Source organism: Cryptotermes secundus, unplaced genomic scaffold (assembly GCF_002891405.2).
Source record: "Cryptotermes secundus unplaced genomic scaffold, Csec_1.0 scaffold989, whole genome shotgun sequence".
NCBI classification, from domain to species: domain Eukaryota; kingdom Metazoa; phylum Arthropoda; class Insecta; order Blattodea; family Kalotermitidae; genus Cryptotermes; species Cryptotermes secundus.
Window position 1 is genome coordinate 160,583 of NW_019738982.1, and position 19,760 is coordinate 180,342.

General features: G+C 40.5%; 1 protein-coding gene across 1 annotated transcript in view; it reads left to right on the top strand.

Moving 5' to 3' along the window:
• LOC111871534 (eukaryotic initiation factor 4A-I) overlaps positions 1–19,760 on the top strand; it is a gene marked incomplete at its 5' end in the record, with an annotated part of 34,172 nt that overhangs the window by 12,048 nt on the left and 2,364 nt on the right. Inside the window, 5 exon segments of the mRNA XM_023864702.2 lie at positions 260–369; positions 2,231–2,396; positions 6,620–6,729; positions 11,819–11,927; positions 15,306–15,478. Coding sequence (XP_023720470.2) covers positions 260–369; positions 2,231–2,396; positions 6,620–6,729; positions 11,819–11,927; positions 15,306–15,478 — 668 coding nt within the window.

Consider the following 19,760-nt stretch of genomic DNA (forward strand, 5'->3'; position numbering starts at 1 on the left):
ACAGTTGCGACTAGTTAATGTGAAAAAGTTACCTCCATGCCACCTGTGAATGCAGAAGTGAAAACAGAGTACCAGGGATAGTTGAAAACTCGTGTAAGACACTGTTAATGGACTGCCATTACTGTCACAAGTCTGTCTGGACTTGCTGGCACAGCAGCATATTAAGAAACCCTTGTGGCCTCAGTTTGAAATTTTTCATACTTGCAGTAACAAATAATTGTTCATTTGTAGAGGCTTCACATTTGTTGTTCTGTTACAGGGACCGGCAAAACTGCCACTTTCTCGATTTCAATACTGCAGCAGATTGATACATCTAACCATGAGTGCCAGGCTCTCATCCTGGCCCCAACCAGGGAGTTAGCTCAGCAGGTATTTGAAGCAATTTAAAAATAAATGCACTGTTTGTTTCATCTTCCAAAAAGAGTGGAGTATACCCGCCACAGGGCAACAAATTGCGAGTGGTGAAGCAATTCACAGTCATGGCTGTTCTTTAGCTGTGTTAGGAAGGAGGCAGTCATGTTCACATGCATTTATATTAGTCGCACTTGAATAACGTGGACATTTCTTGCACTCTGTATGGCCTGTCACCTATTTGAACACAGACTGGTGTTTCCCATACAATTTTACTTATTTAGGTTGAATGCATGACATAATGGGAAGATCAACATACTGTGACCTGAGTCCTGAAAGCCGGAATAATCCATTGCCAGACAGTGGCTCACTGTTACATGTTTCTGTGACAAGCCAGAAAAACAATTTACTATTCAGTGGAATGGTAAACACTGCCTAAAAGCTGGAATAGTGGAGCCAGACACAAACTACCCATTTCAGTAGGCCATGGTTCATGCATGTTTCCTAGAATGCATTCATGAAGAGCAGTAGTGGAACTCTTGGAGGTGGTGGTCCTGCATTCAGTTCTTCCGAAGCTATGAAGGGAGGTCAGACCAGACCAGATGCATGAAGTCAGAGTGATGTGGGAAGCCATCAGTCGAAAGGAATTCAGAAGGCAGCTGCATAGTTGAAGTCTTGAAGACATCATTTCATGTTTGTAATTGTAAAAGAACACCATTAAATCCATCCATCTGATCTAAAACCTGTTTACATGTGAAAATACATTTCATCTTCATAGGACATGGCAGACAACCTTGGAAATGACTTGTGTAATGTTCCGGTACTTCTAAATAGCCGAGGGAGGCACATGGTAGAGTAGTTGGTTGAGGCACTAATGCTATCAGCCTGAAGGTCATGGGTTTGATTCCTGATGAGGTCATCGTATTTTTCAATTGTCCTAATCCATCTAGCCACGCTGTGGTCCTGGGGGTGACTCCGCATCTAACAGAAATGAGTACCAGGAATCTTCCTGAGGGTAAAAGGTGGCCAACCGGTGCGTAAGGCAGACAACCTCACCACCATCTGTGAGCTGGCTGTTCAGAAAATGTGGGGTCCTCGACATCTCTCAACCCTATGGGCCTCCATTGCCTGTTACTGTGATAGCTTTACCTCCCTCTTCCTATTTTGGTCATATAGGTAGCTTAAGTCTGTGTTCACCTGATGGTATCTTATGTTATTTAAACAAAAATAATTGATTGTGCCTTGTAATAATTATGCCTTTAATATGTCTGGCAATGGACATGCAATAAATGAACACAAAGCAAGAAAGGAGATAATATAGTTGCATTTGGAAGCTGTTTATATCAAAATGGACTTCACTCTGCTGTACTTGTTGGTTTTGTGTGTATTTTTGGTAGGCACCTGCACAAACGACATTTTCAGTTTTAAGCTAGAAATTGGAGAAATATTGAGTTGGAATGAAAACAGAAATCAGCTTTACTAGATTTTTCATCATAGTGACAGTTTATAAGCCACGTATCAAATTGTTATACCTATGCCTTTTGATATAGGATCCTTTTTCGGTGAAAGCCTTTCATAAACCATCTCTATATAAAAATTCAGTTCCACAGCCACATCATTTTTCATCGTTGACAGAAAGGGGGCAGATGCAGATTCTGTTGACAAGTTGGTTTTGTGTTAGCATTGTGAGTCTGATGGATGGACTAGTTGCAGCAGTTGTGTTTTGGTAGTGAAGAAGGTTCTATTCTGGAAGCGGAAGAGTCCCCACAGGTTTTTTTCTCTGGAAATTAAACTCCTTACTGTTTGAATGACACGACACTGTTCTTAATATTGCCCTGTAAGTCTGAAGTAACTGTCTGCTTATATTCTTTGTCAACAGATCCAAAAGGTGGTTATTGCTTTGGGTGACTTTATGAGCACCCAGTGCCATGCATGTATTGGTGGTACCAATGTCCGAGAGGACATGAGGAAACTTGATACAGGAGTTCATGTTGTGGTTGGCACTCCTGGTCGGGTGCATGACATGATTAGCAGACGAGCTCTAAGTAAGTAGATTCTAAAGTGTTCTTGACAATGGTGTATGACACTCAGGATTACTGGGTAATACTCCAGTATTCTAAAACCTAGAGAACAGAATGCTTTGGACACTAGATCTGTTTCCATCTCAGGTTAGGATAAGACAGTGGTGAAGTGATTGAGCTTAGCCCTTTCTAAGGGACCCAGCAGAGTAGGTGTCCAACCCTCACCTGAGAATGGAAACAGATCCAGTTTCCAAAACATTGTGTTCTCTAGTTTATAGAATACTGGATGATTTTTTTAATTGCTAGTGGGGTGAGTCTTAAGTCCCTTGTACTTAGGCCACTTCTGGCTTATTATACCAGCCCCAGATGATAGGTGAGGGTGATTGTGGAGCAATTGGTGGAATGAAGATTGGCAGGGGAAACTGAAGTACTCTGAGAAAACCTGCCCCAGTGCCAGTTTGTCCACCACAGATCCCACTTGACCAGTCCCAGGATCGAAGCCAGGCCGCCGCACTGAGCAGCCAGCAGCTGACCTCTTGAGCTATGACGCTGCCATACTGGATGATGGACAAAGTCCAAAAACCCAGTAGTTCTAAGTAATACGGTGACCCATGTTTTTTATATTCTCATTCTTATTAGTTATTAGAGATTTATTTCACCCATCAGACTTTACCGGGCTCTTAAGTAATACAGTTAATTTCCATTCCTTGAATTCCTTAAGTGTTAATAATATAAGTATTGAGACTATATGGTGGGGCATGTGGTAGTGCAGTTGGTTGAGGCACTATGCTACAAACCGGAAGGACGCGGGTTCAAATCCCAATGAGGTGGATTTTTCAATTGACCTAATCCTCCAGCTGCACTGTGGCCCTGGGGTCAGCTCAGCCTGTAACAGAAATGAATACCAGGAATCTTCCTGGGGGATAAAGGGCTGCCAGCGTGTAAGGCTGACAACCTTACTGCCATCTGTGAGCCAATTGTCCAGATAATGGGGGACCCTCAGTGTCTCAGCCCTACAGGCCTTCATGGCCTGTTAACAGGGATAGCTTTACATTTTACCTTACCTTTGAGACTGTATGTAGTGTTGGGTGATGAATTAGAAGTGCTTTGAAGGAAACTGTCATACTCTAACCAGGTAACCTGTCCCAGCATATACATGGAAGGACGGGAAATCCACAAAGCACCCCATTAAGGGAAGCTCTTTCTGTGGCCAAGATTTGAATCAAGCACTTCCCATGTACAAGCGTAGGGCGTTACTTGTTTGTTCACCGTTTGTTCATTCAGTGAAGTAAGGTGGTGCTGCCATTATTACTAATATTTTTGCATTTTCATCTTCTCGATTTGGTAAGCTATTGGGGTAATTCTTTATCATGAATAACATTCCAAATGAAAATTTTGAATCAAACTTTGCTGCAGTGGAATCCCCATTGAATTACGATTTTCTGTGTTCAGATTTTGTGATTCCAAGTTTGTTAATTTTATTTTGGCTATATGTATAGCCCATTGTAATGAAGTGAATGTGAATCATGGATATTTGGGATGCATAATGCTAATCTGATGTTCCTGTGGTACTAGCTGTTACCCTGAGCAAGGCCTGGTGACAGTCTTTGGTATAATCGAACTTCTGATGTCACCACCAAGTTCAAGAAACCAAGTTGCTGTGCAACCATTCCATGTGGCATGGAATTAGGTTAGGTTACAAATTAACTCTTTGACTGGCGCGGGCGTGTTTTAACACCCGGACGATGCCAGCCGTTCCCTGGTGTTGGCGTGTTTTAACGCTTTGACAAACTCTCCCCTTCTTTCCTCTCTTGGCACTCATCAACCAAAGACATATGTATGATAGTTTTTGTGCATGTTTGTAAAGAACCCTTGTAAACTTTGTGGGGGTCTGTATTACTGTCAGAACCCTCTGAGAAGGAAAAGGTCAGAAAATATTTCACATTCATTCAGTTTCACCATGGCTTCTTGCAGCAAGTGTCTTCGTGTTCCTACAGACCAGCTGGAAAATGTTGTGAACGAGATTTATTCTGATGATAGTGGCGATGAAATAATGATTCCTGAATTGGATGAAGTTGATAGTGACAATAATACAGTGATAGACAATGATCAACAAGACAGTAATCATGAACATTTACCTACCAAAAGTGCGGTGCCTGACACGCCCATCTCATGAACGTACGGAGACCTTGTACCCCCAATATTTCCATTTGCTAATAGTTTCAGGATCAAAATTGACATAACACATAAAATGCATCCCTTTTCATGGATTAAAATTTTTTCTGGATGACGACTTGGTAAATCACATCACAACTGAAACCAATCGCTATGCTCACCAGCACTTCAACACACATGAGTTAGCTCCTCACTCTCGAAAACACAATTACAATTATGTCACATCAGATGAAATCTGGACATACTTAGGAATTGTGTTCAAGACAGGAATCGACAAACGCCCTGAAATTGAAGAATATTTGTCCACTAGGCCCCTATTTCACACCCATGGTATGGACAAAACATGTCTTTGCGGTTGAATAGTTTCATTCTATTCAAAAAGAACACAACAAACGAAAAATACAAGAAGAGAAATTACAGATTCAAAGATTTTATATTGCACTGTGTAGAAAAATGACTGAACCAAACAAAGAGGGTGGAGAGGGAGAAGAGTCAAGGAATGAAGTGGATGACGAATCTATTGCTTCAGACTCGAGTGCAGTCACGCCTCCGCCCTCGACCTTGAAAAGACCACCAGTGAAAGAGCCAGTAAATCGTCCAGAGGGTGGCTTGAAAATTCACAAAATGGTCCATGTTCCTCCCAGTAACAAGAAGAAAGGTGCCCTGAAAAAGTGTCACGTGACTGCTAAGCACAAGATTAGAAAAGAAACAAGTATCATGTGTGCAGGCTGTGGTGTGGCTCTCTGCAAACTTTCATGTTTCAATGTATATCACATGAAGAAAAACTAATAAAGAGGTATGGAAAGGCATTTATTGCATAAAATATTGTATTTTAATTAGTTCCTGAAATTTTCGTTTTTAAGAACCAATTTTTGTTGAAGTTGTTTAGGAAAAAGTAACTACATGCATTTTAGCGACATAAGGTTTAAAGGGCCTGCCAGGACAGGGGTGGGATTTAAATACCCTTCGCGCCAGTCAAAGAGTTAAGAACACTGCCTTCTAGGATGTGAGCACTGTGGTTTGGTAGAGGTTATTGGACCAGGCAAGCAGAGCCTTTTGCTTACTCTTCAGCTCTGAGGATGTAGGTGAGCTGCTCCCAGACTGCATGGTGTCACACCCCAGAAGGTAGTACTGTTCTTTGTCACTGCCATGAACAAGTTCATGGCCTAAACAAGGTACATTCTAGCATTTGGCCAGAGTGGCATAGTCAAACCAGGCACCTCCCAAATACAGAGCATTTCTGTTATACTGACCTCACTTTTATGGGTATGAAGCACTTGTGCAGCATGCAGTAGCTTGACTAATGGCCTGACGAAAGAGCTACCTCACCAGTTGAAAGCATGACGCACAAACACTGTAGGTGTTGCACGTTGGATAGGAGAAACAGGTTTCTGGTGCCCTCTTGCCTACTCTGTCAGTGCCAGGCTCTCAGACAAACACTTGTGTCAACATGTGCATCATCTTGCCGGTGAAACAGCTGTGGAAATCATTTTTGTCCCCTGTGTCAGTTGCATCTTGCTGTGGGTGTGATAGTTTTGAAGTTAATCCCACTAATCGCTGAACTATAGAGGCTTAGGAAAGTTTATGGCGCTAATGCAGGATTTTTATGCATCATAGTGATGGGACCTCGATGCAGCATGGTAATGGTTTCCTACTCTGCTGGATGATGGGGGCACGCGGTAGAGTAGCTGGTTGAGGGGATATGCTACAAGCTGGAAGGTCGCGGGTTCAAGTCCTGATGAGGTCATTGGATTTTTTCAGTTGACCTAATCCTTCCAGCTGCACTAGGCCCTGGAGTTTACTCAGCCTCTAACAGAAATGAGTACCAGGAATTAATTAAATAATTTTCCTGGGGAGTAAAGTACGGCCGGCGTGTAGGGCTGACAACCTTACCGCCATTTCTGAGCCGATCGTCTAGATAATGTGGGACACTCGACGTCTCACATCCCTATGGGCGTTCGTAGCCTGGTACAGGGATAGCTTTACTTTTTTACTCTGCTGGATGACAGTGTTACCCCTGCAAAATGTTTGCGAGACCACTATGTTATGTAATCAAATTCATTTTGTTTTAGGAACAGGCAGCATCAAGTTATTTGTTTTGGATGAAGCTGATGAAATGCTGTCACGGGGTTTCAAGGATCAGATACATGATGTCTTCAAAATGCTGAATTCCGAAGTTCAGGTAATGTGTTACATACAATATGAAGTTGACTCTAAGTAGGGAATTTGGTATAATCTGCTTTTATCCTAATGCTAGTGAGGCAAAGAATTTCATTATAACCAGTCTTACAGCTGCACTTCTAAAATACTTGTTAACTCTTCCACTGCTCTGGTACTAGTGGATTTTCATGACAGTTTATATTTGGGAGTCTTGTTTTGGTTAAAATTGGTCAGAAGTAATAGTCACTTTACATGAAGGCTCAGATGCATTTTTTGAGTGTTAGCTGCATCTAAGTGTTTTATTTTACCAACCAGAGTTCTTTTTATTTTGGTGGTGGTTTGTTATTCAATATTTCCCATTTTTTAGCGGTGTGATGGCCAGGTAGCCAAAAAGTCTTTAATCTCTTATAAGAAGACCAGTTTTGGATATTAGAAAGGGGCGTTCTTGTACAGACTTTTTCACCTTAGATCAGATTATTGAAGAAAGATGCATTGGTCTTGTCGGTATGGGAAGAACATATACTAGGCTCAATGGAGGCAATCTATAGGAAGATTTGGATAAAAAGGGCTGCCCTAATCATGTAATAAGCCTTTTGAGAGGGACTAAGACAAGAACAGAATTGCATGCTCAATTTTTCACAAGAAATTTTTATTAATCAGTGAGTGAGATGTGTGTAGTGAGCCACTGATGGTATTTAATATGTACTCCATCTGGAGGATGATTTAGGAGAAGCAAAATAAGTCTAGGTAATCAGTTAATAATGTTAAACGTGATGAAATGGTGATATTACAAGAAAATTGAAAGTATCTTGTAGAAAGACATGCATGAACTGCCAGGTTTAAATGATATCATTTTAAAATTTCTCCCATAAAAACAGAAGTCATAGTTTCATCAGGAAAATGGCCAGTTTGATCAGAAACAACTTTCAGATAATAATTCAGTTATATATGACACTTTTGACTTCATCTGTTTATGTTTTAATGTTACATAGAATTACGATGATCTTCATGGAAAGGTAAATAAATCTAAACGCATATGTAGGGTAATTTCAAGAACATTAACTGGAAAAATTTGGAAAGAGATTAATTTGAAAGTTTATATTGTTATGGTGCTGTCACTGCTTTTATATGGTAGAGACTGGAGTATAATTCGAATAGAAAGCATGTATAGGGAGTTAATCAGGTTATCTTTGAATGACTGTGGTAGAAAATGAGTAAATAAAGTCCTTAACAAAAGAAGTACTTTTGGTAAATATAGATAATATTAAGTATGTAGGGGCTGCAAAGGGTTGATCATGTGATCTGAGGAGTTTGAAAGGTTCAAAAGCTATGCTGTAGGATTGTCCACAGTGCCTGATGCAGTTTTTAAGTCTGCAGATGGCATGCCAAGGCAGAAGAGAGGTGCAAGTTGGAAGTTTGTGTTCATTATGGGTGGACGTGTGTGTGCGCGCATGTGTGGAGGACACACACACACACACACCTAACTTAGTTGTTTGATTCTCTATGCTACAATCTGGAAGGTCACCGGTTTGAGGCCTGATGAGTCCCCCCCAATCCTTCCAGTTGCACTATGGCCCTAATGTCGACTCAGCCTCTAACAGAAATTAGTGCCAGGAATCTCCTTGTGGGGTTTTGTTTGTAACAAACAAAATTAATGTCATATACAGATAATGCTGCCTTTATTTTAATGCTTATTTGCTTTAAAACATACACTAAAATGTATTTGTGGATTTTTGTGGGACTTGGGGAAATGAATTGGTGACTTACCTGTAAAGCAGTGGGAATATCATCTTTGATTTATGAAATTTTAACCTTACAAACAGTTCTCTTGATAGTGAATTATGCTTGAGAGCCGAGGGATACCTCTTTGTTCTGGAATGTGCATTTGTCTAGAAATACGTGTTGATTCCATATATTGAAATTTGAACATAAACAGTAATCTGCAATCAAGAGAGATTCAAGGAAAGTGCTTGTTCATTGTTTGTATTAAATCTTTAAAACGATTGATGGTTATATATACAGTAAACCCTTGCTAATCTGGATTAATAGGGTGGAGGTCATTTGGATTAAACGATTATCCAGATTAGTAATGCAGAAGGTAGCCCTAAAAGACAAAAGGGCTTAGAACACAAATAAATGGAAAATTTAATGATGTAAGTCATGCTGATGAAAATAATTAAATATCACTGTAGAGCCTTTATTTAACCCTTCAGTGCCGGGGGCGTTTAAATCGTTTTTCCACTCCAGTGCCGGCGGCTATTTAAATAATTAAATCGGAGAATGCAGCACTTAACTTAATGCCTAATAAATTGGGGAAAACTGGAGTTTTGTTTTTCAGATTTTCACACAACATCCAGAGAAGTATATAGAATTGGAGTATTGATCCACACTACTTTAAAATTATTTTTGGGCCAGTAAGCGTATAAAAATTATGAAAATAGTATTGCATTACCTTAAAAATTCAGTCGTGTGTGGTAGTCGCGGAAACACTCAATGCAGAGGCCCACGCCGCACGCATCACACCAGTACACTGTGTCCCTTCTCCTCCCATGCTTCTGACACACAACGCACTTTCTCTATGGTCTAGATTTCTTTGCCGTTGGAGGAATCTTGCTGATAAAATGTCGTTCTGTTAGACGGCGCACTGTGTTGTCTGATGGATGTGAACCCGGCACTTTATGTTCCACGCACTCGCATATTTCACGAACAGGCCCTCAATCAACTGAATTCTGAATGGTAATTGCTGAATTCGTGTGCCTGTGTTACTCCTGTACACTATCATTGAATTCAGAATTGAGGCATTTAGGAGCCTGCGAAACAGCTTCATGTACCACTTATTCGTGCGCTTCCTCTCGATCAAATAAGGGTGAAGCAGCTGGTCCTTCAAATCGACCCCTCCCATTGACTTATTGTAGTCCAATACTGAAACTGGTTTCGCCACCTCCTTGCCTCTAACTGTAACAGTCCTGGTGTCGTGACTGTGATAGGTGGAGATCATGGTGACTATTTTTTTGTCGAACCACTTTGTGACAGAAACGGGTCCAGAATGTTGTGCCACGATTTCGCCTTTTTTTAGTTTAGTGTTTTTTCACTTTTGGAGGCACATTCTTACGATTCAATTTCAGAGTGCCAACACAGTCGGTCTTGTGCGTTATCTTCAGTACCCTGGCCAGAGTTGGGGAATTGTAAAAATTATTTACCCACAGAGTCCGACCTTGATTCAGGAGAGGTTTACCAGTTTCAGGATAATGGCTCAAGTTTTGTTGGTGTCTGCTGTGATCAAGGGGGAGTCAAGCTCTGTATCCTTGCCTGTATATACGATGAATGACCATAAATACCCCGTGGTGGAGTCACACAACTTGTAAGTTTTAATTCCAAATTTGGCTACCTTCAGAGGGAGGTACTGTTTGAAAGACAGATGGCCTTTCCAAAGTGTCATAGATTCGTCAACTTATATGTCCTGGTTTGGGAGACAGAGTTCCTGAAATTTCTTATTGAGATGGAAAATTACTGAGTAAATTTTGAAAAGTCTTTTGGTCCTTCAAAAGTGCTGATGTTTTCATTGTTAGCGAAATGCAAATATTTACATATTAGCTCCAGTCTGTCTCGCGTTATAATGTCTCTAAATCCTGGCATTGAAATTGCTCTTTTTGTTGTAAAGTAAGACCGAAAAGTTGGTTTCTGTACAATGCCCATGAGCATGAACAAACCCAAGACAACATAAATCTCTCCCTCTGTCACAGGTTTCCATGCCTTAGAATGCGACCTTACTGATGGTTCACACCCCCGTAGAAACTGCTCCGCATATCTATTTGTTTCTGCGACTATGGTCTCAATAAGTTCCTTGTCGAAAAACAACTCGAAAACGTCCACAATTTCCGTTACATCTTTCGCAGGGCCTTGAGCTCCAACACTGCCCGTGAAATGTTCTCTGTGACCCCAATAGTTCTGCATATCCTCCCAAACGAATTCTTGATTTGCACTGTCATCTTCATCGCTGCCCTCATTTCCAACAGCATCAATCAAGGCACGATCATCTAACTCGTTTTCAGTGTTAAAATCTGAATCTGATAGACTTTGGTCCGAATCACTTTCAACCAAACACTGTATGTCCTCATCACTCAACACACACGAACATCTCTTGCTTGTTCCAGCCATGGCTGCTACATGCAAACTGCATTAGCTATGTGGAACAAAAGGGAACCTCAAGGAATGCAAACAAGGCATTTGTTCATCATTTCCAACTGCTGTCATATGAGAGGTCAGTGTCACGTATCTTTCTTGTTAGGTTTTCTACATGTGGTTTCTCATTCCGTTCAAGAGGCAGCACTCATCACTGGCTGAATGGAAATCGATTTTTTTTTTCGATCAACACGCAAGATCACAGACCATAAACCTAGCATATTTAGTTCCTAACTCTCCAACAGATGGAGATAGATTTGTACGGCAATACTGTACCCTAGACGGCGAGCTAGAAAACTTCTTCAGAGACTTCTAATGAAAAAAAAAAAATACCCCAGGAAGTTCAAAGTGGGATAACGAATATACGAAATGATAGAAATTTCCTCTTTCATTTCATAGCAAAAGTATTACTTTACATGAAAAGCAGCACGACGCACGATGTCGCCCAGCGAGATGTGGCATTCAAATGCCGACGTGCTATGTACGTCGCCCTGCACTGGAAGGCTAAAAACTATAGAAAGACAATAAATTTATTCATCAATACAAGGCTCAGAAGTTGTACTTGTTTCTGAACATAATATTGTGGGTTTGAAGAAACTGTCAAGTTTTGTCTAAACAGACAGGTGACTCATCGGCCTTATTTATTTTAGAGCACGTACTCAACTGTGAAGAGCATTTTTCATATTTTGATCTGGATTTATTGTAACCGTATTAGCAAAGGTTTGCTGTGTATATGGCGCCATAAAACTTGAAGCTGTGTAGTTAGAAATTGAGTGGAGGTATGTTTATGTAAGCTGTAGCACTGTATAATCTGGAAGAGAGAGAACAGTATTTCCATAGAACCACAGCTTGGTTGTCTACTTGCTTAGTGGAGACCCTTTCTGTTGGTAGCACATGGAAGTAATCTTGTGACAATTCTTTGTTTTCAGGTCATCTTGTTGTCAGCTACTATGCCCTCAGATGTACTGGAGGTTACTTCTTGCTTCATGAGGAATCCTATCCGTATTTTGGTCAAGAAGGAAGAGTTGACCCTGGAAGGTATATTGAATATTGTTTACATTGAGATTTCAAGTGGTACGAGTGTTGTATTCCTTTTGGAAATATTTTGGCCCTTTGTATTGGGAAAGGCCTTTCTCAAATATGTTGTCTCTGCAACAGGCATGTGGTAGCATAGTTGGTTGAGGCACTATGATACAAGCTGGAAAGTTGTGGGTTGATTCCTGATGAGGTCATTGGATTTTTCAGTTGACCTAATCTTTCCAGCTGCACTGGGCCTGTGGTTTGACTCAACCTCTAACAGAAATGAGTACCAGGAATCTTGTTATGCTAAAAGGGGGATGGCATGTAAGGCTGACAACACCACTGCCATCTGTAAGCCATTTGTCTAGAAAAATATTTTAGTATTCAGCTTTTGCTCAGTATTGAAGAGACAACATCGTGCCTTGAACGTGTTTGGTGGTGTGCCAGTTTCTTTCAGATCCATTTGTACCATTCTTTTGTTAACTCTTTTTGACTTCCAAGTCCCACCAAAGAAATACCTACTAGAAAGTGAGGGCTGGTCAGCAGTAAATGCAGTCGCAGGAAAAACTCAGAACGCTTTTTATAAATTAACTTTAAGTTACCATGGGTATAGACAGCATAAAGCCTGTTCCTCCGCCAAAACATTGACAGAAGTGCTGTGCTGAGTTATTAACCTGGATCCAATTAAATGAACCTCAGGATGGATGAAATTTGTATAAAAGTTTTCCAGAAATGTTCAAATTGAAATGATTGTAACTTTACACAGTTTCAACCATCTGAAGCCTCAGGTTTGTGTAAAGAATATTTAAAAATTCAGTTCTACCACACAAATCTCACAGTATTTCCATTACAGTAACAGATGTTTTAACTCTTGTTTAGAGAAGTAACTACATTATATTCTGAGAGGTGTATGAAACCTATTGCATGTGCAAAATGCAGAGGTTTTTAATTTTGAAGCAAGTGGTGCCTATAGTAATTATTCTTCTTCAGTCTGGAAGTATTTAAGCATTTTAAGCCCCCTGTCCGACGCGTTGTGTTCATTTTCGTAACAATGATTTTTTACGGTGAGGAGTTGTTAGCCCTACGCCCAACCCCCAAGCTGGAGGGCCACCCCTTGTCGGCTGTCTGCGACTGCTTATTCAGTATACTGCTTCCCTCCAAGACTGGAGGGCGTCTCCTCCATCCGCAACCTGAGGACGCGCCATACCGTGTTGTCAGGACCCACCTAATGTGGGGTAATGCTTGCTACCATTCAGTCTAGAACCTTTTGTCTTCTCGTCTGTTGTCCAAAAACATAAAAATTAGAATATACAAAACTACAATTTTACCTGTAGTTCTGTATGGGTGTGAAACTTGGTCTCTGACATTAAGGGAGGAACATAGACTGAGGGTGTTTGAGAACAGGGTGTTGAGGAGAACATTTGGACCGAAGAGAAATGAAGTGACAGGAGGTTGGAGAAAACTGCATAATGAGGAACTTCATAACTTGTACGCTTCTCCAAGTATAATCAGAATGATCAAGTTAAGGAGGATGAGGTGGGCAGGTCATGTAGCACGAATGGGTGGAAGAAGAATTAATATAGGATATTGGTGGGAAAGCCAGAAGGAAAGAGACCACTGTGAAGACCAAGGTGTAGGTGGGTGGACAATATTAAAATGGATCTTAGAGAGATAGGATCGGATTGATCTGGCTCAGGATAGGGACCAGTGGAGGGCTCTTTTGAACATGGTAATGAACCTTCGGGTTCCATAAAATGCTGGGAAATTCTTGAGTAGCTGCAGAATTGGTGGCTCCTCCAGAAGGGCTCAGCTCCATGCGTAAGTAAGCCCCCTGTGCCTGCGGGTCTTAAGTGGTATGGTAAGTCTGGTCAGGGAAGTGCTTCAGATGAGAGAGAGAGAGAAAGGGTTAATAACTCCAGATGTCACTGAACCACTGGTTGGATGATGTGATTGAGAAACTGCTACATGATAGCTGTATGATGTATGTTATGGTTTGGTCTTGGTCTTGCTTCGGAAATAGTGGATGATGGATAATTTTGAATATCAGCACATTAACCTTTAACATACGGACTTTTAAACTGCCAGCAGCCCCTCTACGGCTGGAATTTAAATGGCCCTAAGTCTTTAACATTGCAGACTTTCAGAAAAGACTGCATATTTTCCGTTCTATGCAACATAGAAATATGAACTAAAAAGAACCTGAAAGACAATAAAATTTTCTACATATACATAAAAGAGCAAGTTTTACAAATGAAAATTAACTGATTATTTTGTCATGAAATGCAAAATATAATCTTTATTATATATGTTATGAAATTCCAAAGGACTTACCTGTTGTTTTTTTCTTCAGCCTTGAATCATGGTGATATTGTAAATATAATCACACTGTATACAATAATATTTTGTTTAGGCTGTACACGAGTTTGAACAGCGTCACTTCACAGAGTACTATACCTCGCTCTGACACGTATGTGCCACTTCTCGCAGCAGTCCACAACACAGCCCAACATCACACTTTTTTACAATAGAAAATGGTGCTCCTGCTTTTATTATTTAGCGAACACACACGATGTCTTAGTTTCCTTTTGGTTGGCCAGTGTTGTGAATGTTTGAGCTCCAGTCGATTCAGTTGGGCCCCAGATGAACTTTGCCTCCTCCGAAAAACGCCACTGACCGTGATATTCGACTCGTGGGATTGAAGAATCATCTTGGCGGATGGGGGTTTCCAGCTGAATCGAATAAATTACTTTGATTGACAAAGGGACACACTCACCTGTTAGTAATACCCGCAAAATAGTGATTCAAAGTAATTGTAATACTAGTCGAAAAGAGTGTCAGTCCAACACTGATACTGAAAGTCACAGTGGCGAAGATGCCTTTTACTGACAAAGTAATACTGGCTCAGTGGGTTTATACCTTTTCCAAGACACAAAATAAAAATGATATATAAAGAAATATATGACAATCCAACACTGACTTCATGACTGATAATTCGCTACTGAAAACCAGTCCTTGAATACGTCACACTTCCTTGAAAGCTCTTGAAGCACTAACAGAGAACAGATGAATATTTAGTCCTCAGTTCTCAAAACAAAGCTGGGCTCTATTTGGCTAACCAGGTCATAAACAGTCATAGTAAATAGTATCGAAACCAGTACGTGATATACGATTTCATTCTGACATGAACTTGGGTGGGTTTATTTTGGTTTCAGACCCAAGATTAAACTGTCAGCTCTCCCAAAGGGAGCACGTGTCCTGCCTCATATAAATATAACATTCAGCCAACACGGGGTGGTACTTGCTATAAATATATATAACATTTGTCCGTTAAAGTTTAAAATATGCTAGAATCATGTATAAAGTGCAATTGAAATTTATTGACAATTCTGTTTATAGGTATCAAGCAGTTCTTTGTATTTGTTGAGCGGGAGGATTGGAAGCTGGAAACCTTGTGTGATTTGTATGATACGTTGAGTATCACTCAGGCCGTGATCTTCTGCAACACTCGCCGTAAAGTGGATTGGCTGACTGAGCAAATGCACAGACGCGACTTCACTGTGTCTGCCATGGTAACTTAATGTGTTACATTTATGTCTAATACATTTGCAACCATGCCCCCATACAGGAATGTCGTATGCGGTTGCCAGTTATTCTTCCATGAAGACTGGATTTTGAACTTTATGTTTTAAATGGAAGGAGTTGGGAAAGCATACTCAGTATAGTGACTGGCTGCAGGCTGGACAACAAAGGAGTTCGAGTCCCTGTGGGGTCAAGAATTTTGTCTTCTCCACAATGTTGAGACCGGCTCTGGGGTCCACTCAACCTCCTATCCACTGGGTTCTGGAGGCGCTTTCCCATGGGGGTAAATTGGTAGTGGCTTGAAGCTGACCACTCACCTCCAGTTAGTGCTGAGTTTAAGAAATTGTGGATCTATAAATCTTCTTCCCCATACACACTCATGGTGTAGTGCTTAATTAGCTAAGCGCAGAGACAACTTTACATTTTTATGTTTGAAATGGAAGAGAACAATATTATATTTAAGCATCCTGTTGCACTCCATACGATACATGATACAAACTCCGTCTTCAGTGCAAACCATATATTATAGGTCTTTTCGTTTTACTCTCATTTACACACTACATGTTTCGGCCACAAACAGCCATCATCAGGTGTATTACTCACGTATCTGTCACACTACACTTAATTTAACATTTAAAATTTAAAAACAGGTCTTCCTGATTGTTTGTTTCGTATCATGTATCGGAAGAGAACAACTTGACAAGCAACTCAGCATGTGTCTGTATTCAAATGACATCTTCAGGAGAAAACAGCACTTATGTACACACTGGCAGTAACTTGTCACGTGACAGGATTGGCAGAGACATACACATTTGGTGATGGGGTTGGTGGTTAATGTATCTAGTAAAATAATTGTTAGGCCCTGAAGGAGAGGGAAGGTGGAGTAATGTAATGTACCAAGGAACACAAATCAGCACTTGATACACACACAGTGGGGCACAGGAGGAACAGACATGTAGCGCACATTCATGGGAAGGGTGTAATAACAAAATATGATCAGAGTCAACCCATCTATCTGCCACAGAGTGTTGTAACATATATCTATCTGCACCCAGCATATTTTAGTGAATTAAATGTGGATTAGAGTCATCCACGAGTAAATCTATATTGATTTTGTTGCATTCTACAGTGTAGATGATCTAAGTGGCACCAAAGAAACATGCAGAACGTGTTGCATCAAATTGTGAACCATGGACATTTCTGCTGTATTGCTCTTTGTGTTGATTTCTTTCCTTGATGTAAGAAAACCATTAGTTTTTCATTTTATTTTCGACTTACAGCACAATTTGTTATTTCTTCTGCTTTTTGAATTATTTTTAGTTTTTTCTAACTGTGGAAGGTTGTAGAATGTAAATGCTTACCTTCAGTTTATACATAGCAGAGCACTTACCCAGTACTTCACACATAAACAGTCACTTGTGCGCTGCATCCTTGCGTCGGTGTGCAGAAGGAAGAGGAAGCTGTGAAAGTTATGGTGGCCCCTAGCCATGGAAAGCTACATACCCAAATTTGTGGTGTTGTTCAAGAAAATCTTAGTTGTAAATGAGATTTTCAGTAGAATGAAAATACATAGTTTCTGCAGTGTCTAAGACGAGAATGAGTGTTCATCAAGAAATCCTGGGTAAATGACTTTTTAGGCATGTTGAAATCAAGCCTGGGTTGTGCGTAGGGGAAGGTGATCCTGGTATTGCAGAGACTAGCCTAAAGTGGGTTCACATTTTTAGTCTGATATGGTCTTTATAGCTAAGTCAGTTTAGTGACAGGCTATGGGCTGGGTGTGCGGGGTTCAATTCCCAGCAGTGCAGATTTTTCTCCACAGCTTCCAGATCTGGGGCCCACCCAGTCTCCTATCCAGTGGTTACCGGGGAGTTTCCCCAGGCGTAAAACAGTAGGGTATGAAGCTGACCACTCACCTCCATCTAGTACCAAGGTTAAGAAAGGTGGAGCTAACTCCACTCCCCAATACATCTTCGTGGTTTAGTGCTTAACTAATTAAGCACAGGGATGACTTTTAACTGTATATACTGTCTATTAAAGTTTTATTCCACCAATTAATCTCGTAATAGGATTAATGAAAGTGAACCTGGTGTTGAGAAGCAGTAAGTTTAGTGCATTGGAATTTGATGTACATATGAATTGCACTGGATTTCTGCTATACTAAAGAGCCCAATGAAGAGATCTGCCCTCTGGGATGTAATACCTAGTAGTCTGTTGATTGTCCAGTGATGGTTGAAGAACAGGCAACAATCCAACATGAAGAAGCAAGCAAGCAGTCTGCTTAGGTCTGCAGATAAGGCTCCATCAGTTGACCCCCATAGACTAATTTTTTTTACCTGAAGAGGAAGGTACGGTACAGTCTCCAAAATGTTGTTTTAAATAAAAATTGGCCAATAGATTACATCCAGAAAGTCAGTAATTGTCCTTGCCATTCTTCCCAGTTCATTATTGATGAGTCCTATCTTTCGATGCTGTGTGACCTGGGCTGCTCTTTTTGTCATTGAATCATAATGTGACTCATTTACATAAGTAATTGTAACATGCCTGCTTGCTGTTTGTGTGACAGAAAACTGCAGATCATTTGAGGAATGGCAGACACCCATTGTGTTCACATTTAATTTAAACTCAACTCTTCATGTTCTACTTCAGGGCATAAGAAAATGCTACATTTTCAGACACTGCTTTTCTCCATCCTACCAGTTAGTGTTATGTATTACGAATGTCATGCTGTTCTGGCGAATATTAACCTCTCTGTCATCTTTTGAGGTCTGGCGGATTTTCATTGGTGTTCCCAAGGAAGGTAATGTAACCCTCACTGGCAGCAGCTCTGTTGTTAACCTGCTAGCCCAAGCCATTTTTTGCGGTACCATGTTAGTATACAATATTTCACTCTAAAGAAATAAGTAACAAGTAATCTTCAGATTTCAAAGAATTGTGTGCGATGTCTAGTGACGGAAGAAATAATTTCAAGCTCAGAGTGTGTTCTGAAAGAGGAATATGTTTTATCACAGTGTGTTGCTATCTGAACTTCATGTGGTGTGGCAGTCTGGACAGAGCATTGGTGAATGACAAACCGCAGACAGGGAAGTTAGTTAAGGTTGCAAGAATTAGAATTCTACAACAGAAGATGAAGGCAGCAGGTGCCTCCAAATTGTTTGTGAGCATCTGTCCTCATGATGTTAATTCCCAGAAGAACCGTTTTTAAATGCTCATATACAGGGAGTTTGGAAAGTCGCGCACATCAAACTAAAAGTTATTATAAATTGTATTGCAGTTAATATAATTATATCTCCTACCGCTAGATGGTACTGTAGGAGTACTAACAACGAGTAGAAACACTGTCGCATATCGGTCATACAACATCTCCAGTATAGCTTTGTTTATTGCGTGACAGACATGTCGTTTTCCCAGGAATGAGTTCTCATGGAATTTAAGAGTTTGATTGGGTTTTCTTCACTGATGAAGCGTGGTTTGACCTCAGTCGCTAAGTGAACAATCAAAACAATAGGATTTGGTCATCTGAATATCCATGTGTTACTTGCAAATTGTTAGAAAATTGGAGTGTGGTGTGCTGTATCACATTGAATAGTGGACCCAGTTTTCTTTGAAACAACAGTGAGGCTGTCCACTGTACCAAGTCATTACATAGTTTATTGTGCTTTTTCCAAGTTGATGAATATGAGTGTTGGTTGCAGCAAGACAGTGCCACATGTCACACATCTAATGAAACCATGCTGTTCTTGCACGGGTTTTTGGTGACCATCTCATTTTGAAAGGATTGCGGCCCCCACGTTCATCCAGTTTGTCACCCGCAGATTTCTTCCTTTTGTGGTACCTCAAAGGAATTGTCTATAAAAACAATCCGCATACTCTGGATAGCCTCAAGAGGAACACTACAATGGCGATTAACAGCATCAGTTTACAGGTGCTCCACAAAGTGGCCTCAAACATGGTAAAAAGAGCTTTCACGTGCATTGCTGAACAGGGAAGCCATTTTGAGCATATGTTGTAAAGACATGATTTCATTTTGCATTTCTAAGATGTAAGGTTATAAACATTAATAGAAAGTGCTGTATGTCTTGTAGTTTGTGCTTTAAACCAGCAAAATATAATTGCTTAGTGTGATGTGCACGACTTTTCGATATTTCTGTATATCTTGAAGAGCCTAGAATTATTGCTATCTCATTTCAGTATGGGTTATCATCAGAATGCCCACATAAAAGATATCAGTTTCTAAAGTGGTCGGGGTTGTGCATTGAGAAAGCCTATAATTTT